At 38.7% G+C, this 26,100-nt stretch overlaps 2 protein-coding genes across 5 annotated transcripts in view; one reads left to right on the forward strand and one right to left on the reverse strand.

Annotated features, from left to right (window-relative positions):
- Window positions 1-26,100, forward strand: part of Octbeta2R (Octopamine beta2 receptor) — a 134,149-nt gene that overhangs the window by 55,011 nt on the left and 53,038 nt on the right. The window lies entirely within an intron of this gene.
- LOC122407264 (facilitated trehalose transporter Tret1-like) lies at window positions 12,231-26,086 on the reverse strand. Of its 4 annotated transcripts, XM_043413366.1 has the most exons (8): window positions 25,406-26,086; window positions 17,393-17,605; window positions 16,268-16,539; window positions 15,990-16,191; window positions 14,506-14,756; window positions 13,929-14,333; window positions 13,050-13,338; window positions 12,231-12,879 (listed from the first exon to the last, which is right to left on the reverse strand). In XM_043413366.1, exons 4-8 carry the CDS (start codon window positions 16,072-16,074, stop codon window positions 12,458-12,460), a joined length of 1,452 nt encoding a protein of 483 aa, XP_043269301.1. In that variant the 5' UTR covers window positions 16,075-16,191; window positions 16,268-16,539; window positions 17,393-17,605; window positions 25,406-26,086; the 3' UTR covers window positions 12,231-12,457. The 4 variants fall into 4 exon arrangements, with proteins under 4 accessions (XP_043269301.1, XP_043269300.1, XP_043269299.1 ...); XM_043413365.1 differs by lacking the exons at window positions 16,268-16,539; window positions 17,393-17,605 and having other exon boundaries at window positions 15,994-16,174; XM_043413364.1 differs by lacking the exons at window positions 16,268-16,539; window positions 17,393-17,605 and having other exon boundaries at window positions 14,506-14,759; window positions 15,994-16,174.

A 26,100-nucleotide genomic window follows, 5' to 3' on the forward strand; every position in this document is an offset into this window, starting at 1 on the left:
TCAACGTTTCGAGACGGGCATCAGTTTACCACGTGCGATCGGAATGTTTTTCAACTCTTAATGAAATGGAGTAAGTTCATTGGAGGTCCATGATTATGAAGGAATTTCGATATTGAAATTAAATCTCGTGGATTTTCAATTTTCTATAAATTTATAGTATTTTTCCCGGGGTCTCGTACAGTTCGTTGAAAGGTTGGATGGGAATGAGATAATTGGAGCCGAGTCGATTTATCTGGAATTAATGTTTTTCTTAATTTGCTGAGTTTTCCATCAAAAGTAGTTTCTTTGGGAGTAAATTTACTTGGTTCAAGTTCTCGACAGCATTCACGCTTTTTTTCCAGCATTTTGTGGAATAGTGAGAAAATTTATTGTCATTGGCTGATTGGAAGATATTTTTCAAACAATTTGGAACTTTCGTGTGCTTCAGTGAGTTTCCATTGATTGAGTAACTTTTTACAAAGTTGGAATTTTATTTTTGGTGGAATTGATTTCTCCATTTTTTGTTAGATTTGAGTCAAGTACAAGATGATTTAAAGCTTCTTAGCAACTCGATTATTTTCCTGAGGGCAAATAATTTGTCCCGTAAATATTTGGAGCCTTGAACCTTCCTGAGTGTACGAAATGAAGGAAATGATTTTTCCAAGAATTACCAAAATGTATTCGCAACTATTTTCACAGCCCGCGCACGTGTGCTGCTTTTTTTCATTTATAAAATTCATTTGAAACTGGACTGGCGACAGATCCTCGTACGAAGATGCTCTTAATATACGCGAGGATACGAGGATACACTACACCTTGAGGGAGCACTAGCTCGTGGGGCACATTGATTTCCGCTCGGGTGCGCTCCAACCTAACGTATAATAAGTGTGAAACACATATCTTGGAGTTTTCTCGGCGGGTGGTTGCACCGAGTCCTCGAGAAGGATTCTCCTCAGCCGTTCAGCTCGTTATCTTTCGATACTATAACCCCAATCATCTTTTTTCCTTCCTCACCCAACTTACATACTCGACACTGTATACAAACATTTTCCTTTTTCTCTAGTATTCTACCTGCATATTTTCTTTAAGGAGGTTAAAGCGTATCTTATGTTAAAACTATTTTCTAACTTTGCACATTAACATTTTTTAAACAGAAAGCTTAAGGCAGTATTAAACTTCTGGCGGGATATGCCGATGATTCACCGTCGTGAAATTGAGATATTTATTGTTGAAGTTTGCCATTTTTTGAAAGCTTCCATAAGAGCCCATGTTTAACCTTGTCATTTTCAACAATGAGTATCTCGATTACTAGGCGGTGAAACCTCTCCAAATTTTTCACACATAATTAAGCGCTATTCAAGAAGATTCACGTAAATTTTCAATTCATTAATTTGGAACAATAAAATCTAATGTATTTTTCGTATGATGTCCTATATATATCGCTTCAACTTCCTTAAGGTGAAACATGAAACAGTTTTCTTAAGAAAGTCTTGAAATTTACACAGAGTTTCAATGGATAGTCCACTTACAGCTGACAGGCATATCAAATTTCAAAGGGGTCGGCTTAAGTTTATGAAAAACGTACACAATAACAATGAAGTATATAATGAAGGTCTGGGAAAAAATTCGAGACGATTGTCTTACTAGTAATGAAGATATATTGCGTCAAAGGGTGAATGGAATTGGTAAAATGAGCACTCGCGTAACCTTACATTTGCTTATATTTCAGCATTTTGTTTCTTTTTGACTCGAGCCATTCCTGTCACAGTCTCTGTCTTTTTATTAGTACTTTTTTCTCGATCCATTTCCCTTTGTGCTCTCTAATGCGATTTTTTAGATAGAAAACTATAGTATTTAAGCCAGGGACGAAGAAGATTTCGGGTTGGGTCAGTGATGGATCCCCGTTCAATTAATGGCTTGTAATTTCATTCGCGAAAAAGTAAGTTGGGAAAATTTATTTACAATTTTGAATTAATAACTCTGTCATTAATTTAGAGTTATAATATCTTTAATTAGGAAGTAAAAACAGACTCAATTTAGACACGATTTAGACATGAACTACCTTAACTTTTGCAATTCATAGCACTCTTTTGACATAGCAATCAAGTAAGGAAAGGCGTTTTCAAACTCCGAAAATCCACATCGTTTCCATGAAAATGAATTTTTCTTTTTTTCCCCATTTATTTCTCGTTATTAAATCAGGAGTGAATCTTCACAACGTGGAACTTACATCTGTTATCAGCAATGTTTAAATAAACACAGAGAAATGAATAAAATAAACAACAATGTTTGTTTTCGTTTGATTTGTTTATGAAAAGTGAAGTGGCATGCACATGCATATTCGAAATGTTTTTCTGAATAATCGATTGAGCTGCGTTCTCTGGTTTTGAAAGAATTTAACTGTTGATTTTTTTTTGCCAAAGCTCGACAATTATTCATCTGGAACTTGGTCAATGTTTTTCCTCTCAATTTTGAATTTGTGAATATTTTTGTAGAAAAAAATTGGACGTAGTTCACATTGTTTCTTGATCGCAAAGGGGGGGTTTTCTGAAACTTTCAGCACTCCGTATAATTCACCAGAAATTAGATGCCGATAGAGTTATTTTTCTCAATAAAAAATATAACGAATTTGAGAGAATTTGCCTCAAAGATTGCGTGTACCTCGTTATATGAAGGAGAAACTCGAGAGTCCGGAGAATGACTTCCGGGACAACTACCGCCAAAGTTTTCACGCGCTTTTAGCTTTTCTAATCTTTGAACGTTTCCAATAAAAATCTGCTCGCTATCTACCTTGGGTAGCTCAATCCTCTTAAGTCGAGTTCACGAGTCCCTTATCGTAAAGCAGGGTTGTTAATTAGCTGTTCATTGTCATCGCTCCACCACGATTACGATTGGTTCGTTATAACGTTGCACCGAGCTTGAGTCTCCTCTTGAAATTCAAGCGAAATTGTCACTCTGAAAATATTTTGTTTGCTCTGAAATGTCGCGATGACTCGTGATGCCAACGTGACACTAATTCTTTGATATTTCCATCAGAACTCGAATTCATTTCAAAGAATATTTAAAAAGGAAATAACGATACCGGACTGTAACCGTTCTTAATAAATCCCAGAAAAGGTGAACTGCATTAAAATTTAAATAAATAAAGAAAAGAAATATTTGATGAACAAACTGTGAGGAGAACAAGGCTTTTATAAATGACCAGACTCAATTAGTATCAATTTTCAATTAGTATCAAAGTACATTTATTTTGAGTAAGTGATTATTAGATCGAGCTATTGACAGTCCAGGAAAAAAAAACGTTCAAAAGCAGACTTTCATAATTTTCACTGATTTCATTAAAACTTAAATGAACAATTCAATCACTGTACCAATGAATTCCCAGCAAAACGATATAATCCAATATTTCCTCGATCACTCACTTCTGGAGCAAAGTGCTACTTTATTGGGATCGAAAACGTCGTTGAAGAGGGATGTCAATAGAAGTTAAAAGTTCATTTTTTCCCATCATTACGAAGTGAAAATTGAAGAAGTCAATTTTTTTCATGCAGCTAAGAGCGTACAAGGACGACGAGATTTTGGTGATTGGCAGCAGATCGAAAAGCTCCCATAATACCTCGTACCCCCACCATATATATATATATATATATACAGGAAATATAATATCATATAAATATATCCCACTCGGCTCGTTCGATCGTCCCCACTGCACTTTCTACCTCGATTTCTCGTTGCTTTCGAGAAGCTTTAAAGCGCTTGCTCCTACGGAATAAGAGAGTCACGAGAAATTGTACGTTGGAAAAGCTTTCCTCCAAGATTCATTTCTTCATACCACGAATATGATGTCGATTCGTATACGAGAAATATTTTCTGCGGAGGGATTCACAAAAGATCCGCGAGAACGAATGCCGAGTGACTTTACGGGATATCGCTGGTGGCTCCTTTCTATGTATAGACGAGTTTCAGCTACGACTTTTCTCACACATATCGCAAATTTACTTATCGTGTATTTCCTACGTTCAAGAAGAAAAATTGGTTTTTCTTCGATTTTCAATGAAACATCAATGCACCATCTAATTTCTCTTTAAAATCATGTCTTCCAAACGACTATTTATATTCAGTCTGTGTATCTCGTATAATTTTATGACTTCTATTTGCCAGTCGTCATCGAGCTCCGTCCATATCCGTCCGCATGTTATTTCTAACTCTTTTCACTTCAATGAATCCAAATACTGTTTCTCGAGATAAAAATATTTTGTCCTATACACCGAGTTCAATTCAGCTGTTTCTTCGTTGAAAAAGAAAGATAAATTTTCCCATAAACCAAATAATTTTTTTTCCCAATGAATCACATAGCCCCCTTTCGAGATATCTGATAAACGAGATTATTCAAACTGCACGTTTTCTATCGAAAAGTTTATCTATCAAGCAACAGAGACTTTAGTTATTGTCTTCCCACATTTTCTCGTAGGGCAGTGCAAAAGTGTTGTTCCCGTTTCACGATTTTTTGCCATTCTCTTTTTACTCAATGCTCTCGAGGTTCAGTTTTATTTTTAATTTTTCATTGTTTTTATCTATAGGCTTCAATTATCCATTTCAGTTACTTGTGTCTATTCTGTAATAAAAGCTTGAGGCTAGTGTAATGGTTAGGCCGCAGCAACTACCGTGAATACAGATGCGTATAATCGTTTATATAAGCTCTATTAAATCCTTTCTACGCCACTCGAAGAGTCGGTCGTTTTTTTTCCAGAAGTACTCATGTGAAAGTCGATTAACGTGGTCGGTGTATTTTTATCGGTGCTTCGATGCTCTCAACTGTTACGTCCCAAGCTGGTGTTGCATCCGGCCATGCCCGTTTTATCGTCAAGGTTCGCGTTGATATTTTTTAATGAACGGTTTTGAAGATCATTAAAACTATTCAGCAAAGATTTTTCGACCGACCAACGTTTCCGGGGGCGAAGGAGGGGAGGGGAAGAGAAAAATGGAAAAAAGGTTTTGAGCTTCACCTTTTATAAGTTCGGAGCTCGTTAGAGAGGTACGAAATAATACTTTGTATTTCGAGGAAGACAGCCTCCGGACGTTGCAATAAGGAGTACCAAAGCGAGCTTTTTCTCGTATTAGTAGTGCACTGAGAAATGCTGCACTATATAGAGCTCATAGCTTGGTACGTTCTCGTATCAAATTGAATTTGCCCAACCTGTCTTACGCTCTATTTCGCTATTTTCTCACAGACACACACATACACGCGAATCCTCGGGTCTTCCTCCTCGTCAGAAAGTGCTGACGGTGTGAGCGAGGAAAATTTTCAAATTGGTTTTGGCATCCACACCGAGTCCGCCTTCCGTGTCTCCTTCTCTCTCCCGCTCACTCTCGCTCTCTCTCTCTCTCTCTCTCTCTCTCTCTCTCTCTCTCTCTCTCTCTCTCTCTCTCGCTTTCTTACATCGTGGTTGCGAAATTGCATTTATAGTATGTTACAGATCTGTCTAGATTGGACTTTGAAGGAAAAGTGTATAAAGCGAGAAACACGGAACTAACAGCCAGGCGATACAGCTATACAGTTCTGCGTACTTTTATTGCACCTGGGTTCGATAACTCAAGGTTGGAAAGTTGAAAAAAATCATTCGTCGATTGCTGAAAGAAAAAATGGTCGATTAAAACCAGTCGGTCGTGGGAGGACTATTTTTTTTTGTTGCATTCAAATGATAAGTGGACTTCCATCGACATGGGAGTATGGCAAGTGTCGAGAAAGGTAAATCTTCAAAAATAATGATGAACGACCGTTGGGAGAAGAATATTATTTCCCCATTCCAATAATACACTGATCGATTATTTTCTAAAAAAAATGGAGCAAAAAATGGCCATTGATAACTCACGTCGGGCAGTTGTGAAAATATTGGTGCTACGATCGCTATCACAATATCGAGTAATTATCCCCATACAGGCAGGTATACAAGAACATGACACCATTGCTTTATTTAAACTTTCCACGTGTTAAGTGCCCGTTTCCCATCCCCACTATAGTCCCATTGGGAAGGAAAGTGGCGAAGAAGAAAAAACGACGAGAGACTGAGAAAAAAACACGGAAAAGCTCTTTAGACTCGGGGGAAAAAGTATCGGGATGCACTCTCTTATCGAGGTTCGTCAGTGCGAGGGGGCGAAAAGAAAATGGTAGTCGTAGAGACGACTTACACAGAGCGAGGTAAAGTTTAACGACAGGCTAATGTTTTTTTGGTAGATTCATGGAATCGGAGGGAAAAAAGTCTTAGTATGATTGCGTCACTCGATGGGATGTTTTTTTCTGTGCTTTATCGCGAAATTTGTTGGGACTTTTTTTTAGCCACTTTGGCACCGGAGCTTAAAAAGTTTTAGGAAATTCGTGAATCTTATTTCTCCCAATTATAGTGAAACCAGAGGATATTCGACTGACATATGAAATATTAATTGCACCGTTTCCTTCACTCAGAGCTCGGTGATACGATTTCGCATGCTAGCTGAATGGTTCACTATCAACGAATTATACCAACGGTCGATAACCCTTTGAAGCGTACAAAACACAGAGATTCGCTACTACAGAATTAATTCATCGTACGCTCCAGCACGCATCATGCTCATAGAGATTTCACAGTAGTCAGTTCAAATCCCTACTCCCAATTCGCAGTGTACTTATCCGCGATCCGTTGTCAACAATACCCTATTTTATGGTGGTCCTCATTGCGCAGCTGTTGGCGCGAAACTATATCCCAAATGCATTTCCCGCTATCTCTACATTTTATACCAGCATCAGCGCCACCCTGCAAGCTTTTCGAGCCTTTGGATTCGCCATTTTTTTAACTCCCATCAAAAATCGTTGTTTCATCGTTAATGCAAAACGTTCTCGATTTGAATTTCCTACAATTTTTCAAAGCTCGAAACTAATCCAATTCTTTTGAATGAATTTTTTAATCGATACATTTTCATTTACTTAACGTAGTTCATATATGAAATAATTTTCTTAAAAAAGTCTTGAAATATACACAGAGTTTCAATCGTTAGTCAACTGACATGCGTACCAAAATTTAAAGGGTTCGTCTCATCGGTTATTTAGATAAACGTATTTAAATATGAAGAAAAGCACACAGGGGTCTAGGAACTGTGCGTAAAAAATCGTTCATCTTTCCATATAACGAATGAACACTTCTTACAAAGCTTATGAAAAACGTACACAATAACAATGAGGTATATAATGAAGGTCTGGGAAAAAATTCGAGACGATTGTCTTACCAGTAATAAAGATGTATTACGTTAAATAATGAACGAAATTGGTAAAATGAGCAATCGTAACCTCACGTTTGCTTATTTTGGCATTTTATTTCTTCATGGCTCGACCCATTCCTGTCACAGCCTTCTGTCTTTTAACCTTTATAGGACGGATCTAGTCGAAATATCGACCACTACCACTAGTTTGGTCGGGCACTCCACTTGAAAAAATCATCGATATTATGCACAATTTTTGTATAAAAAAAAAGGTTGATTTCAACGTATAAATCCCCGGGTCGATCCCCTGCGACAGCCCCAACCAAAAGTTATGTACCGTCTGCATATTAAAAGGGTTGATAATAATTCTTTCGGATCGTAATCATTAACTTTGTACTCGGTGCCAGCAGATATAGTACAAATATCATTTGCTTTCGTAAAATTTATTCTAAAAGTATTTTTGATCTGACATCGCGAGTAAATTTTTTGACGGAACTATCCGGGCTACTCTTCAACACACAGAAAAGGTTGCTTATACAGACGACATTCGCTTGTTCGCTTGCAAAATATGTCGTATGCAGCCTAAACCTTCGTACTTCTCGAGACTATATTTGTTAAACTAGATGGTCAATCACGTTGATTTTTTTCACAATATCTGTGATATCCTGCTCTAGCTCCTCCTCGTTTTTTATAAACTTCCTAATTTTAGTACTACCGGTAGAATTAATAATGTGCTGTTTGCCTATGCATGGTCCATATGTTACGTGTTAATTGAGTCAAGTTCAATTACATAGGGGAACATGGGGCAAATTGAACTTTTAAGAAACTAAGACAAATTCATTAATGAGCACACGGTCTTTCACTTGTATTTGAGTCCCAAAACTGACTACCATCGCTAATTTTTCAAATTTCGAAAAGAAAAAATTTCGGGGCAAAACGAACTCGGCTTCTGCGAAGCAAAAAAAATTATAAAAATATATTTCTCGCAATACAGCCGTTGGAAATGACTGCTCCCGGATGTAATGCAAGCTCTGGCATACGAGAAAAGAAATAGGACCCTCTCGAGCCCATTTATTGGATGCACGAGAGGAAAAAATGGGGTTAAGTCGCAGATCGCTTCTAAACCCATTTTTTGGTGACATGTGAAACATGAACTTGGAGTTCACTGCGCCAGGGTATAAACGATATTTCAACTATCTTTAGATTTTGAAACAGATTCCCGTTCCCTGTAGGTCGGATTTCGTGAAAAACGATTTGTGGGGCAAAACGAGCTCAGCCTCAGAGAGGCATAAAAAATCCGAAAATTGCATTTTTCACAATCAACGCGTTGGAAGCGACGGCGTCCGCGCGTAAGACGAGTTCTGCTATGTGAGAAAAGAAATGGGACCTCCTCGGGCCCATTTATTTCATGTCCGAGACGAATAAATGGGTTAAAGTCGCGGATTTTTTCACCATTTTCTTATAACATGAAAAAAATTAACTCCAAATTCACTGCACCAATATATAAATCATGATTCAACTATGTTTATGTTCTAAATCAGTTTTCCCGTTCCCTCTTTCTCGAATCTCGTAAAAAAAAATGTGGGGCAAAACGAACTCAGCCTCTGGGAGGCATGAAAAATCAAAAAATTAGTTTTTTCGCAATAAAGACGTTGGGATGAATTCAATTTTTTTCACCGTGGATTATATTTCATCCGGAGACGGATGAATTGTATCATTGCGATTTCTGTAGAAAACAATTCCAATCAATTCAATTTTCTTTGTTTCTTACATTGTTCATCATTTCATTTAAAAAATAAGGGAATTCAAGAATTAAAGAATTTTTCGTAGTTCAGAAAATTTTGCCTCTGCCCTGTGCCCATTGTGGTTTCGAAAAGAAAAAAAAAACAGGAAATTTTAATATTAAACTTTTCGCTTCGAGTCGTGTTCGTTTTGCCCCGGATTTCGCGATCACGGGGCAAAACGAACACGGTGTTCGTTTTGCCCCGTGTGTTCAATTTGCCCCATGTTCCCCTATATCTCGGGTTCGGGATGGTGAAACTTGTTAAAATTTTATAGAGGTGTTGTTCATATGTTAAACAATACGTATGCCAAATTTAAATAATTTCCTAATTTAACTGTCTCGTGGAAGAAACACCTTTTTGTTATCCATTTCCGTTGTTTTCCCTTTGTATTCTCTAATGCGATTTTTTTAGATAAAAAACTATAGCATTTATGCCGGGGACGAATATATTCTGAGTTCGGTCAGTGATGAATCCCCGATTAATTAATGGCTTGTAATTTCATTAGCTAAAAAATAAGTTGGGAAAACTTATTTCCAATTTTGAATAAATAACTCTGACATTAATTTAGAGTGATTATATGTTTAATTGGGAAGTAAAAATCGACTTAATTTAGTTACCCATAAAATAGGATTCTTCGGGCATGTTCTGCCTTGATAAAAATCGCAATTAGTTCGAGGATTACTCATCGGCTGGATCAAACGGTCATTGTTTTAGCACTTTTTGTTTTTTGCTTGCTTTTTTCTAGTCGCAGGCGTTCCATCTTTATCTGAATTTCACTTCAATCTTGACATGCTTTGCTATTTTTTCATTTATTTTTCTACTCACCCCATTTAGTTAACGTGTTTTTTATTTGACGTTATTTCCTACTTATAAATCCATGCGAGCAAACAATTACACGCGATCAAGAATTCGAGCAATTATAGTTTTTCTTAAAAGTAAATGGGCGTAAATGAACGTAAACGTAAATCCGAAGGAATCAAGGGTACTTTCGAGATAGCGAGCTTTTATTGTGCAGTAACGCGCTCAATAATAATGGCTATCCCAAAAGCACGACCAACACTCCCGGACTTGCCCTAATTACTTAAAGGATACGAATCGCGAGTATTACTATCCCAAATGGTTCCTCTCCCGTCTGGAAAGTACACCAAGATAATAACCTCTGGGAATAGTCTCGGATGATTTATCAGTGTTCTTCGTCACCGTTAACGTAATCAAATTACCAACTTTTATCGAGATTATTCGATGACAAAGTGGGCCAAATAATCAACATTGTCTCTCTTCATCCCCGGGCACTTTTTACCGCAGGGAATGCCGTTTTTCAGATGTTTTTTTTTCATCGTAGGCCTTCAACATCCTCGCAACTAGCTTGTAAATATGAGGAGGTCAAAATATCACCGTGTTTTGGTCGATCTTTCGTTTTTTGTTCTACCAGAATACTTTTCTCTCCCTCGGCCCCTTTCGTTTCGTGCTTAATACGGTTTTTACCTTGGGAATATAAGGCAAGAAGGAAAAACTGGGGAGCAGAGCGCAGGCGAGGGCTGGGAGGGGGGAGAGTTTGGGTACGTAAGTCGATTACGTACGGTCCACCTCATTTGGAGAATTTCTTCGTAAAAGCTGGAATTGGCCGTGCCGAGCCACGAGAGCCGGGTTTCTTTGCTTTCTCCATGAAAAGCCAGGACCTTCGCTTTTTTTTACACCCTCACCGACCGACCATGTATTATTCTCGACTTTTTTCCTGTTTCATGATGTGCTCGAACGGGCTGCAAAGGCGCCGAGAAATCTTCCCTCCTGGCAAGTCCTCACGTTCTACAATTGCAGACACTGAGGTTTCGACGAGAATGAAACGTGCTCAGTAGCAAGTTTCACCTTCGCTTCGTGCGCTCCCAGCGGAATGCTGCCTTTTTATTTTTTCTCTCTCTCTCTCTCTTTTTCTGTTTCCTTCTCTTCATGATGCCAGTTGTAGTTCTTTACTTTTTTCTTACAGGTTACAGCTACTTTTTTACACTCGCATGTAGAAACATAAGAATGTGGATACATTCTTTTCTCTTCATGATTCTTGTAGCCTGTTTTAAACTCTTGAAATTTAATGTTCGCCCGCCTGTTAAAAGATCTTTCACGTTTTTTCTAAAAATTTTTCATCGTTCAACTTCCAAGTCAAGAAATGTACGTAGCAGAAGTGGCAAGACGTTGTTAATTAAGTTTCCAACACCTGATCCGTCTTAAAAAAGTTCGAAAATAATGTCTAGTCTCTCATTTACGATGGAAGACGTTGAAAGAAGAAGACGAAGTTCTGCTTAAAATATATAAGTGTCTACCTTCCTTTTCATTTTAATCATTTTTTGAGAAGAATATTTGAAATAATTTACTAACTTTTCCTCCTCTTGAATCTTGAGCAAACTTGTGGCACTTGACAGCTTTTTTATTTTTTTATTAAATCGTGCTGTAAAAATGGCGTCCGAATATTTGCTGTGAGTATTTCTAAATCTCTATATTTACTCGGAAACGGAAGGCTCGTGTTACGGGTTCCAACTTTTATGAGGTCTACTCTCGCGGGTCCACCTGACTCGAGCGCCTTTTTGTTATAAGTTCTAGTTGTTTTTGAGTTTAATTAATTGTCATTTAGCACTGGAAATGATCAGGGTCTCCACTGGGATTCGAGGATGAAAAGCACTCGGACTACCTGACATCTGTTAGCAATATTTCATCGAGAAACAAAATATCCCAAGAACTGATTCTCGTTCAATTGGCAAATCGCCAAACGGCCAAGCATCACAAATTTCAATCCTCCCTCTTCTCTTTTCCGTTCGACTGTCTCCCCTTCGCGAACTGGTTACCGGATCGATTTTGTTGTTGGGTTATATAGCCGCGTTTTTTTCGTTTTATTTTTGTTCAACGATCAAATCAAACGAACAAACCTGAATTTGATACTTTAGTAATAATTGTACGACGATAATTATCCAGAATCATTATCGAAAATGAGCTCTTCATTTCGTTCGTGGCTTCATGTTACGCTCCGTTTTTGTTATTCGCTGTTTAAATAAATCAACGAATTTCCTCAACAGCGTAATGTTATTCCTAATTTTTATTGCGCAATTGGCCAACCAAAAGTGTTGGCTGTTACGGAACTGAGAGATTTTGGTTAATGAGGGTCAATCGAATCGGATGAAATGTTCAATGTTATATGAGATGTTCACAATATTTAAACCGTTTTTCGTAAAATAAAATGAAACGTGATTGATGAACACTTTTTTATTCGAGACTGTTTTGCACTTCTGTATTCTCACGACATTTTGGAACGTTCTCAAAACGGTAGTCGAAACGAGTGGGTATGAAAACTGCAGGAGAATGTATATAAGTATAATAATAGATTAAAAATTAAAATACATCGGAGTTAACGGGCGATCCAAAGTGGTTTCATCTTCTCGTGTTGACCGAGGGAGACGATCTTGTGAAATGTTCTTTCAAGTCTGTCCGACGATCCGGGAAGATCCGGAGTCCGATGCACGCTGGCTCGTGCCAAAATTCGTGTGTATATCGTACATACTTTTGTTGCTGTTGTCACGTACTAGAATGGCACAAAAAATGGCGGCTATTCCTGAAAATCCGCCAAAAAGCCACATTGTTTTCGGAATCCCAAGGGTTATCGCCATTTTTCCAAAGGTCAATGTCGCTGTCAGGGACAATAACCAATTGAGAAAAGCCCCGCTCGTGGCTCCTGTTAGTCTTATCTCCATGGGAAATGTATCAGCCAACAGCGACCACGATAACGGTCCGAGTCCGAGATTAAACGACGCGAAGAAGAGACTTATCCAGGTTGGTGGCATCCACCCGTAAGTATCGTCCCATAACTCCGGGTCGCTGTCTCTTACGCTGAAATACCAGCCTCAATAATCCCATCCCCCCCAGCCTCAAGGTCATTAAAACAAGGAAAACATTTTTTTTCTAAATCCGTACGAAAATTCGTCAATGAAATTGCGTCATCGATGTTTCTTGCTGAAGAAAACCACCGAAGAGCATAAACGATTATTTATTTTTTTCAACTCAATGACTTACCGAGTAAAATAAGAAAAAGGCCCGTAAATGCAGCGGATATGCTCAAAAGTACCCTCCTGCTGATACGACCGACGGTCAAAGTGCATAAAAGACACGCGAAAACTTGCACCGCCCCAACAATAAGCGTCAGCTCCTCACCGGTCATATCTCCAGAGCCACCGTTGTTGAATATGACGAGGGCGTAGAAAATCATGGTATTTATACCGCTCAACTGCTGGGCTACTATGACACCATGGCAGACGATAATTGCCCACAAGACTTTTCGTTTTTTCAACATTTTTATAATGGCCTGTTGATTCGATGACGATTCAGTTTGGGATTGGACGAAATAACCATCGTCGCGTGGCATTCAATTTTCCTCGTTGTTATTTTTAATTGTTGGATTCTTTTTTATGGCGATGAATTCAAAGGAATCAATGAATTTAATCGTTCATTGAACCAATTAATATTGACACGATATTTTATCATTGAACATTAACCCTAGAACGCATGACTGGGGTGTGAGCACACCCCACGCGAACTTCAAACTACGCTCCCGTCCTAACAAGCGACATTATCGACTGATTATCGACGGATTTTTTTATATATAAATTCAATTGAAATTAGTTTTATCGTACATCATTCTTTTCGTTATAAAAAAACGAAGAAAATGGTGTAGGATAAAGTCAGTTTAGCATCGTAGGACCGGATTTATAAGCAGAAAAAGAGTGGGGTGCGTTCAAACCCCGGTCATGAGGTTGAGGGTATGAAAAAAGGCACATGAGGTGTAGGGTTAATTTCACAAAATCAGCTAATGATCGTTTGATTATTTCGTATAGTTCGATTTCCATCATTGTAAAATTGTCTAAAAATGGCAAAACATTACGAGCAGGAACTTACTTTGAATCCATGGCGTCGCATCTTTACTAATTTCTCAAATTCGTCGAGTTCTTCCTGATACTTGTATTCTTCACCCCTGTACCACCTCAACGATCTTAAGGCAGCGTTCATGTTGCCCCTTTTCGCGTGATAGAGTGGGCTCTCAGGAAGGAAATTGACCAGAGCTATGGGCGCACAGGCCGCAGCACATATGAGGCTGTATCGCCAAATGGTCTCACGCTCCTCGAGTCCGTAAGCGACGAGGAATGCGTACATGATTCCAAAATTGATGAACAGTTGAAAAAAGGTGAGGAGACGCGAACGGATTTGTTTGTCAGCTATTTCCGCGATGTACAAAGGCGTGACAACGCAAAAGACTCCGCTCACGATGCCACAAATTGTTCTTCCGATTATGAGAAACAAGACCTGGGACAAGAAATTTTATCAAGTTTCTGGCACCGATAAACGCGACTTTCGATTCAGCTTATCGTTAATTGAAAAATCGTTTTATTCCTTATTGATTATAAAACTTTTTTCATCTTGAAAGCTGACTGTATGGTTCATTGCTGTATTTGAATTGAAAAAAATATACAGTAACCTTCTGATCGGCAAAGCAAATGAAAGCCCATCCAATCATATTGATGGGAATGCTGACAAACATTGTCCCGGTACGGCTGATGAATTTCAAGATCCAAGGAACTAATAGAACTCCCAGGCAAGCACCTGCATTTACGATTCCCCCGATCAATCCTATCTCAGTGGCGCTAGCTTTAAGTACATTTCGAAGAACGTCACCGGCGCTCGAATTCCAAGCGAGAGATACACCAAGAGAGAAACCGCCAAGGGATGCTGCTGAAAAATGACGAGATTTGTGTCTCAAGATTATCCAGCTACACGATCGATTTGGATTATTTGATTTTCGAAAAGAAGGATAATCTTAGAAGATCCTGCTTAGTAGAGGACTTCGGTTTTTTAGCTAACTTTCAGGGATCGTGTATTATTTTTTGATACTCTGATTTTTATAGCGAATTTAAGGGGTCTGTCCTAACTATAATGTTTAAAAAATCGTTTTTTCCTATTGCATTTATCGAAAGTTTACATATTTGAAAGTATAATACTGAAATTTTCTAAAGATCTGAGCAGTTTAAGTGTACTTTTGTGCGACGTTAACTCGGCTGTCTGAGCTCGCTAATACGCACCGTCCACTGCGGTACCGCGTACCTGCCTTCGTTTAAACGCGTTTTAAATTACGCTTTTGGGGCGGCTCGTCGATAAAATCTCCGAAACTATTCAACCGGTCCTTACCAAAATTTTCCCAAGTGTACTTTGTGACGATAGGTTTAGCGTACATCATACGAATTTTGATCTTTTGAGCGGAAGTATTTTTTTTTTGCAAAATACAATGAAAAAAAAATGTGCTTTTTCGTAGTTTTTGGAAAAATAGATGCCATTTTGTCATTTTTGAAAAAATCAAAAATCGTATTATACGCCCTGTAACCATTTACTTATTGAATTTAAAACCATTTTTATTTTTTTTCCGATCACCCATTCCAGAGATTTTGTCAAAAGCGAACAGCCATTTTTTTGGACCTGTCTTCTTCCCCATTTTTCTGTACGAAAACTGAGTAAAATAAATATTTTAAAAAATGTGTGTAATAGTCTTTTTTGCCCGTCCAATCCGGGTAGACCCCTTAAAAGACGTTTCTAAATAGTATAAACCATACTATGGAGTACAGAATGCTTTTTTGAACGGTTTTTTTTAAAGATCAGCGAAAAATAAGGCGACTCGCGCGTCTTGAGTGCTGGCTGAAATTTTCTATAGGAATATTAGCATTTTCCATAGTCAAAGGAAGATATGAATGAAAAAAAGTACTCGTCGTTATGTTTATCGATTTGAAATATGAATATTTGAGAAAAAAGTTTTCCTTCTGCGTACGCAAATGCTTCTGGATCGATTTTAATAATATTAATGAATAGCTATGAAATTTCAATGAAACGATGAACGCAGAAATTTATTTTAACCTATTTTATCAAGCTTGACCTCTGAACAATAAAATCGCATAGAATAATGCATGTACCGACCTACCAGTGCTCCGATGTACTGATTGATTCTCCTGGGATTGGAATTCCCGAGGACGGAAACTCCAGTGACCGAGACAGATGCCATTCCTGTCAATTTGTTGGTTGACAGGAAGGGAGGGGTGATTTTCTCGTTGGTTGTCCTCTTCTCTCTGGCGTTTTGCCTCGTTTTTTTCAGGATAACGAATCTAGAGTATTGCACAGACTATGAAAAAACGAAATTTTTCTTTTATACGAATATGTAGTAGGTTGGCAAAAGTCAACCGTTACTTATCGCGTACTTGGCTGTATAACGTCGCGCCTATCGATAACCAGAGTCGCGGAAAATCGATCGAGGTGGTTGTTCGTGTGTGCAAACGCAGCAGCCGACGACATCAGCTCGTTGCACACGCTCAAAACCACGCGCAACTGTTTTGTCAAACAAAATAGCCCCTTCCCCTCCTCATTCCGCTTGTTCAATCGTTCGTCATGCGAGCCCGTTTTATACGCTCTTTTTGGTCATTTGTATTCGTTGGATGGGCACAAAAAGTCGATTTATATCTCGCCCATCCACCTGGAATACCCAATATTCGAGTATGGAAAACGAAAATTCGCCAAAGACCGAGAGAGAAATGAACCTTCCAATTCTATTGATAACGAAAGAAAGATTAATTGGGAATGATTGAGACTCAAAATTGGCCGACGATTTCTTTCGTTTTTCACACTCTGCTCGGTAAAATTTGACCAACCGATCCTCCCTTCAAAAAAAAAAAAAAATGCTTCAAACCGTTCTGTAGCTTAATCCTCAAATAGAAAAAACACGAACGAAGCTGCACTTCGTTGAGCACTGAAGTTTCTTTCAATAAACAAACAAGAAAAATCCCCAATGTTTCATTGAAAGAACCCAGCCCACGTTTATCACCTTCAGGTAGTTCATGCATGAAACAATCTTCTTAAGAAAGTTTTGAAATTTACTCAGAGTTTAAGTGAGAAGTCGACTGACACGCATATCAAACTTTAAAGAGTCTGTCTCATTGGTTATTGAGATAAACGTGTTTGAATATGGGAAAAAATTCGAGACGATTGTCTTTCTAGTAATAAAGATTGATTGAACGAAATGGCTAACGAGCACTCGTAACCTCACTTTTGCTTATTTCGGCATTTGTTTCTTTATGGCTTGGGTCATTCCTGTCACAGCCTTCTGTCTTTTAATCAATACTTTTGTTTTGATTCATTTTCCGTCTAATGCGATTTTTTAGATAAAAAACTATAGTATTTTGTCAGGGACGAATGATATTTCGGGTTCAGTCAGTGATGGATCCCCGATTAATTAATGGCTTGTAATTTCATTCGCCAAAGGATAAGTTGAAAAAATTTATTCACAATTTCGAATTGATAACTCTGACATTAATTTAGAGTGATAATACCTTTAATTAGGAGATAAAAATCGATCGAATTTAGACACCCATAAAGTACGATCCTTCGAGCATGATTTGCCTTCCATTTTTTTCGAAGTAAATGAATAAAATCACGCAATTTGACCTTTCGATGGATACTCTCAGACTCACAAATTCGTCGTCGTCGTGATTCGGTACTGTTCAGCCGATCGATTTGCACTCCTTGCGTGACTCGAGCATCCACTCCGAGGAATAACATGAAGTCGTAGCCCAAGAAAGAAAAAAAAAGTCGAGCGTGTTATTGGCTTGCCAGCGAAAAGAACGAGGTTACGTTACGAAGCAGCAGCAGGTGCCATGGTCAAGTTCTCCCAACCCTTTTTTCCATCGAGTGTTTATGTTACTCCAAAGTGCAGCTAATCCTCCTATCGCAACTCGCATGCAAGTTTTCACTTTGACCATTTTTTTCAATTTTTCTTCAACCACGAGATTCGAATCGAAAAAACATTGGAATTCTGAACGATGAGAAGTTGAAAACAATAATATAAATAAACTAGCATAGATTCCGATAGTTTTAAGGGCGAGTAACTTTTTCATGTTTCAGCACTCTCATAAGACGTCAAACTACGATATCTCATGATCACTGGCTGTATTTTTACTTCGTCTCCGCAACAGACAGAAAAATGGACTGAGATTCATTTTTTTACGTTTGTTTTTCAAAGATATACTACGAGAAATATTTCCGATCGTCAATCTCGATCAAAACCTCTTCGTTTTTCTCCACTCTTTGAGACCTTTTAGTTGTTTTTTTTTTTTTTCTTTATGATTTATCCACAAACGTATCCACTCCATCGAGTATCAGAATAACGATGAATCTGAAGAATATGAGAATTGTGATACAATTGAGAAATAGCTGAATATTTCTTTAAATACTTTGAAGGCGAATCTGAAGATGACGAGGGAAAAGCTAAAGCGGGAGAGTATTTTCGGAAAAAGAAAAGTTTCGTCTCGATAGTCTCGTTATTTTATTGGGCTGAGAGTCGAGTCGGTGCTTTGTGCCACAATCTTCCTAATGGTTCAGAGTCGCGGAAAGATTGGTCGTATGTGCGCGCGTAAGTATCGTGCAGAGAGAAAAGCGCGGAGGACAGAAAAAACGAAAAACAGCGGAGGAGATTTGGGCAAAAAGCGACAGCTGCAAACTCGCTGAAGATTTAGCGAAGCGGCTGTTTCGCCCACGTTATCCGAGCACAATCGCGTCCGTTTTCAAAAACATCGAGGTTCGTGCGTCTTTAGTGATTCGCGTGTCGCTTCTCCTCGTCATCAGACTTCTCGCCGTTTCGTATTATCTCACCTCCGCTTTTGAATATCTGTCCTCTCAGCCGCCCTCCAATTTATGTCGCTCTGTTTTTATACTCGCTTTAACAATTTTTTGCTCCCCCTCGATTCACGGATTTTCCCGATACGCGCGCGTGCTAAGAGCTTCCGTCACTGCGGCGACGACGGCAACGACATCGGCGATTATTTTCGTCGGATATTCTCAAAATAACTCCGGTCCAATCGCACATTATACATACATAAAGAAATGTAGAAATATTCGAGTGACCCTCAGAATGACTCGGATTCTTCGACGAATCCACGCAACGAATCAATTCCAGATCAATTAAAAGAAGTTGCGACAGGGCTGAAAGTTTTGAAAAACGACCAGAACGCGCCATCGTCGTAAATCGTCAATTTTATTCACCAACCTGATTAAAAATAAAGTCAAAATTCAATATTTTGAGAAAAAACGTTTGATTTCGTTCATTTTTCGGAGCGCCGTAGTTATTTGAAGAATAAAATGTTGATTTTTTGGAAAAAAATCTCAATTCGTTAGTCAATTGACGAAAAAAATTTGAGGTATTGATATCTCGTTAATCGACCTACAAAAAAATTCGAAAAAACGCAAAAGTCTTCATTCAACGACCAAAATATTGAGTCGATCTCTATCAAATGAAAGATTCAACAGTCTTTTTTTTTTCAAGGAAAAAGAAACCAAAAATTATCGTCATTGGAATACGTAATGACGTAATTCGAAGGCTTATAACTTTGCAGGCAACGTCAGTGCCCAAACCTGCATTATTCACCGCGAATACTTCGGTCATAAAGTATGCGAAATATACAGCTACCCTCATCTCCTTTGACCTCTTAGACTCTTCCTCGTTTTCTCGTCCATTGAGTTGGTATTTATGGTACACGTGGGTTCGGAAAGCATTCTGGAATATTCATCGGTACGTCGAAGCAGTCTCATTTTCTTTCGAGATCGTATTACATTCGCGCGTTCGTGAGTTTTTCACTGACCGATAAAACGGAACGGTCGATTCCTTGAGCCACGTTTTAAAACTGTGCGCTCCGCTAGCCGGGCACTTACTGCACTTAAAAATTCTTCAGTCGTGGTGAACGATCGAGTACGCGGTTAATTACTCTGTAGATAAGTCAAGCGACCTGCGATATCGACGATTGTTCAATCGACATTTGACGACTTTTTGTAAAATCGTTAAAGAAACTGACGGACTCTCCTCCCCCTTAATTTCATAATTGTAACTTCTTTGGCTGCTTTCTCAGTACTGTTATATTCGTAGAGAGCTTTGAATTTTTCAGATCCTCCGAGTAAACTGTTGAATTATGGAAACGAGGCGCGATCAAAGGCACGATTCACTCGTAGCCCCCGACTGCTCTTCCAATTGTCAATAACCAATGTTGCCACTAATTGCATCACTTTGAGTCGGCACGTTCGGGCTATTTGTCCGAGGTTATGGAGGACGGATAGGACGTAATGTTCCATGAGGTTTCACTAATGCGCGTCAAATATTAGCCATCGGCATTCAGGTCATGGCTTGGGTACTTTCTCCAGGAAAAAGCTGTCCACGTTTTTTCCTGTACAAAACCGTCGAGTTGTTCTCGAAAAAAAAGTCGAATTTGAAGCAAATTTTGCAAGAACCATCCGAGTCCGTTTCACCCAAGTCCAAAGTCATTACTGTTCTCTCAAATTAGTTGTTTCGAAAGGATAAAAAATCTTGAAATTTGTAAAAACGAAGGATTAAGCATTCACGGATTTGCCTGACAATGGTTATCCGGCTGCCTCCCCCATGGCTCTTTAGAGCAAGGATGAAGCCAATCGGGAAAGCCGTTCACTCGTAGTCGGGCTTGAGAACGTCCGTTTCTCTTTTCTTCCTTCCACGTGTTTCTTATTTTTTTCTATTTACTCTCGTTTTTCTCTCAACCAGTGAGACAGTCGGGCAAAGACGTGGGAAGACGTATTTCGACACAAGATGGAGGGAAAAAATAAAGAAGAGAAAATGGAAAAGATGGAGAGAGTTAGGGGCAACACATTGCAAGACTGTGCGGCCTTCCGAGGGTTTCTTCGAGCCCTTGAGACTGCTAATGGCGTCGTGTCTGCTTCGCCACTGCTTTTCTGGTGGAGAAAAAGCCTCCGCTCTCAAGCCAGACCCTTTTCATTACAAAAGGGATGCCCGCAGGCGCCCTTTGCCCATATACTACAAGACTCAAAGCACACATACACATGCAATGCGAATACACGTATCATGTGGATGTAGCACTTGATATACTTATATTAGGTATAACATGTGCAATATACGACATAACCTTAAACCTACGCTGTTTCCAGGCTAATGGCTGCCTGTACTAAAAGAAATATATACATGTTACGTCCAGAAGGGACGAACGTGGATGGAGTTTATTTATTATTTATTAGTTTATTTATTATTGTTTCTGCTGTCACCATAAAAGTGTAGGATTTTTCAAATGTGAAATATTTTAATAGATACCTAGCTCGATGATTTAGTTTGATCTGAATGAAATTGAAATAATTGAATAATTAAGGACGTTCACGAGTAAATCGTTTTTCTATAGATTTTCTTAAAATTTAGATGACACACTATTTATAGCTTCCTTAATGTACTTGCAAAATTTTGAAGACCATGCCCGTACCAAAGCGGAGATATTCGTTGTTGAAGTTGGGAAATTTAACATGCAAGGTATAAGCAAATCATGAGTTTGAGAGACATTCTAATTAATAGCAGTCACAATTTTCTATAGTATTTGATAAAAAAATGCATCATGATAGATATTGATATTAGGAATAAAATATAAAAAAATAGAGATGCTCAGCCGTGTCGTTCATACGTGGTAACGATTCAAAAGCTATAAATTTGACGATTTTGCGAGCGTGATTTTGCCACGGCATGAAAGGGGCGCCGCCGTTGTGTAGCGGCAACACTGCCGGGCAACGATACGTAAGGGCAAGGGGGAGGGACTTCACGCGCATGCACACTGGCAGGAATTTATTTTCATCATATTCAACGATTTATCTCATAAAGAATTGTCAATTTAAGCATTTATGGCTACACATTTTAGCTCTCATTTTTGGAGACTTTTTGGGAATGACACTTTTTTATAAAAATAAGTTGTTCATACATATGAATGTTCAATTTAGCATTCGAGATTATAAACATTAAAATGAGATATGAAAAATTATCAACAATAACAAATAAATTAATTTATACAAAATGGAATACTACTGAAAGTACGTGGCAGGCAAGCAAGGTTGCCAGATTTCCGCATCGCTCCAAGGATATTTGTATTAGTGTATATTTATAGGGTGCGCCAGAGCCTTATTCGTATCAGTGCATAGAGTCTGTGCTAAAAGTTTCGAAGTAGGGAGAGGGGCGTGCGCTGCACAGTGACAGTTGAAGTAAGCCGAGAGAATACGGAAATTTTGTCTTCGATTATCAGTCGTGAACGTCCTTAAGGGAATAGCTGGAATATTTGTAATAAGTGAAATAATTGAATGATCGAAATAATTGAAGAGATAGTTGAGGAATGCCTATGGTCCCGTAAGGGCCCCGAAGCAGGTAATTAGGTCGCTCAAATAAAAAATAACAGGAAATTAGATTTATTGATAAGATATGAAAAATAGAAGTTTCGACGAGAACAGAAATATATACGAAAAGAAGAGATGCAAAAAGGTTTACAATTTGAATGAGAATCGAGGCACAATTTTCAACATGAAAAACAAAATAAAGATTATCAGACGAGTTAGAATTTGGAAGAAGTAACAACAAGCGAGCAGCGAGACTCAATAACAAGAACGTTCATAAAGCGGTGTTCGGTGCCGCTTAATCCCGTTTGTTAACGCAAGTTAGGCTTACAGGTCCTCTATGTGGTTTCACCAATTTTTCAGGATTTACTGTACCGCCGCAAGCTGCTAACTTACGGAGTTATCCTGAGGGACGACCGAGGTCGGTTAAGAATCAAACGGAACTGATGCGTACAAAAATCTTCGCCACGGCGACGAGAGCGATCGTCGTGACGGGGTTTTCAATGCATCTCAGCACTTTAGTCGTTATCAAGAGCCATCTTGGAGGTCGCGATCAGGCGATGCCGAATTGGCGGATTCCAAGCGGCTTCTTCGATTTGCGATGGCACGAGGCATCGCGTACTGATCGAATCAAGAGCGCTCTAGCAGTTTTGATAAGAGAAATATACTAACGTTGAGAGGAACCGTCGTCAAGTCTCGCATTTAATGATAACTAAACGCGGGACGTGATGTACATACATACACGACCAGATGAACTATCCTGGCTCACCGTTAATCAAATCCTTATACAAATATCTCTGGTCCGAGGGGATAATAAGAAGTTCGCTCTTTTATATTTACCCGAAACATTTATTACACGGAGCAACCGTTTGTTTTACTATTATTATTCCACCCCGAGCTCCTTTTCATTCCGCGCGTGCCAACTCGCATTTCCGTCGTTACTGTTCCCCCCTCTGATCAAAATCCCGGAAGCTGCGAGACATTTAAAATTACAAGCCGGAAAATAAGCGGATTTATGCCTGGCGCAGTTTGATGGCTTGACGTTTCGAGCGACACGAACAGTGAAACGATTCTCGTTTCTTTAACGATTTTATCTTTATCCGCGTATTCGATGTTTATTTTTAGGGAGAAAATTCCTTTTTCGAGTACTTTTTAAAAGCTTAATCCAAAATACCGGATTTCCAGTTTCCGGAATTCGCTGTACACAGTTTTCAGGCTTTCACCAACACGTTCCATATAATCGCCTCGATATCAGTTTTATGTTCCTGCATGGAAAAAACGGTTTCGTTGTGTCAAGTGAAAAGTTAAATACTATTTGGAAATATAACTTGAATGATGTGCGGGATATAAAATTCGCATGGCAACAGTTTTTCGGTTCGCTTCCAACAGTATTTCCCATGTCATTTTAGTGCAAGAGCTGGCTCGCTTGAGTGCGGACGAAAAACGAGCATTTTATCTCCGCAGTAGCCTAGCTTAATACGCGGAGCATTTTTGAATTGTGCGCAGCATAATTTTTCTATTGTCCTCTTTGATAATATTTGCGACTCCAAATAAGCCTCTTCCCGCCCAAATTCTATAGTTACGCGGAAAAATATTTTTTCCCATTAAATTATGCAATGGCTGAAGCAAATATCTTGCAGGGAGTGGCTCCATTTTTTCCTTACTTTTATACACTGAAAATTTAATCTCTGAACTTGAAAAACGACCCTACATTCCCTGAAGCCGAGTTTTCACTTGGTTGGCAGTTTTTCACGGACTCACTCAGGTCACCATATGCAGACGAATTATTTTGTTGCTGGTATATGATTTGACTTTGAAAGCTGGGAAGCATTGAAATCACGTTTAAAAATGGTGCCGCCTGTCACTTGTAGAACAGAAGTGAATAACAACGTATGGAAATAGTATAATGCGTGCAAAAATAGCTTTATTTTTTTGCTGTCATGATACACACCCTCGAATATAATAAATACCGTATGAGTAGTTCTCTGTTACAGCTAAACACCGAGTCTCTTGATGCACGTACACGCGTTGTGATTTTTTCGGTTTTAATTTTTCAAGATTTGAATTTTTTTTTAATTTTTCATGTTTTTCTGAAAATAATCGATTGGATTCCTCATGCGATTTACTCGAATTTTTCGCCGCGTTCTCTATGAGTGAATGCACCTTCGCACGAAAAAACTTTCATTACAAAATTCACGATGCTTACGTCGTGGCATCAGACTATCTCAACATAATGGGGGAAGATTGACTGTACGTTTATTGCAGAATTCGTTTGAATTGTTTCGATACTATTTGTCTCAGATTCATGAATTTTCAGATAATTATCTCGCTGTGTCAGATCTTCGTGAATCCGAAGGCTACACGAGTTAACAATCATCAAAAGTTGTCATACTTCATGTAATTCTCTGAACTTTGTAGCTTTTTTTAATCAACGCTAGCCTCGTGAACGAATTTGTGTGGAATTACGTAACAGCGAATAAATAATTCAACGTGGTGGAATTTTAGGTCTTTATTACTGAAGACGTTGTAAATTTTCCTCAAAAGATACGTCCTCATGCTGTCAACATCATAATTTTTAGTTTGAGAAGACGAAAATATAGAGTGTTGTTTATTCAATTGTTTTTAGACTTTGTGAACCGCTTCTCAAACGTGGTGAATACATTCTTAGGTCATTGGCTTTTTTCTCATGATAGATGTATTTTGGGAATCGTTCGTTATCACACCTGTTTATACAGTTCAAATCGTTACATTCGATGAAATATTTTGAAGCCTTGTAACTCCGTTTTCTGTATGTGGAATCGACATGAATTGGCTGCTTTAAAATCCCTCCCTCCATCGGTGAATGGTAAGAGAATATAATTTCCATTTTATCTCAACTCTTCGATTGTGGAATTATGACAGCCCGAAGGATGCGATATCAGTTATGTTCCAAAGTAATATTTTACCACAACGAGTGTTTTTGAAATTATTCGGAAATCGATTTCGAATAATCCAGAAATATTGTTATCCCCGAACGATGTTTACTGGCTGTGCAATACAAAATTTCATTGCCAACGATTCTTGAAAAAAAAAAACCATTAAATAAATTTCGTAATATTCGACGATCAAACATTAAATGATGATCATAAGAATCGCTGAATAGAAAATATGCGAAACTGAATTTTTCTCACGTCTTTATCTCGTCGCACAATAATATTAAGTTTCATTGTTGTTTGTTAGGTTATTTTCTGATTGGGGCGGGAGGATACAATAATTCGTACGCTCGTGTACACGTATGCAGAGTATTTATTTCTTTACGTATCACGTACGTAGCTCTTGCACGGCTCGGATTGAACTGCCCGGCTCTTGTTATACTTTTCGGCATCGAGTCTCCCCGCTTACACCGATCACGTGTCTCATAATAATAATACAGAGATCTAGAATATTCGTAACATGTTTGTTGCTGTTATTTTCTCGCTATTCTCACGGTTTTCATGCCTAAGATAGAAGATGACTTATTATATGCAATAATGTGCCTCTCGACATTAGCATCCTCCTCATTCCCACAATTTTTCTTCTCTCCCTTCGAATGTCTCCCTCCCTCCCTCTTGAATAAGCCCCGAGGCGAGGGCCGTTCCAATGCTGTCTTGTTCTACTAGCCCCTAGCGTGTTTTTTCTCTTCCTCTCTCTCCCATTTCCTCCCTCTCTTCGTGCTCTGTTATCGAGTATCGTACATCTCTCCCTCGTTTTCTTCTTCTCTCGCTCCCTCTCGCTTTCTGTCTATCGCTTTCTCTTTCGCTCCCGTCGCCCCCCGCCCGACGTCCTTTAGCGAGGCTCATTCAAGCTCGACCGGCGGACTCTCCGAGGCTCGAGAGACTCAGTCGCG

Source organism: Venturia canescens, chromosome 2 (assembly GCF_019457755.1).
Source record: "Venturia canescens isolate UGA chromosome 2, ASM1945775v1, whole genome shotgun sequence".
In the NCBI taxonomy this organism is placed as follows: domain Eukaryota; kingdom Metazoa; phylum Arthropoda; class Insecta; order Hymenoptera; family Ichneumonidae; genus Venturia; species Venturia canescens.

Excerpts from the sequence above, each read along its gene's own strand:
- LOC122407264 (XM_043413364.1), bottom strand. The coding sequence starts at position 25,441 with ATGAAACTTAATATTATTGTGCGACGAGATAAAGAC. Across the intron at positions 14,760-15,993 it reads ATCAGTACATCGGAGCACTG|CAGCATCCCTTGGCGGTTTC; the intron begins GTAGGTCGGTAC and ends GTCATTTTTCAG. Across the intron at positions 12,880-13,049 it reads CCTTTTTCTTATTTTACTCG|GCTGGTATTTCAGCGTAAGA; the intron begins GTAAGTCATTGA and ends GGGATTATTGAG.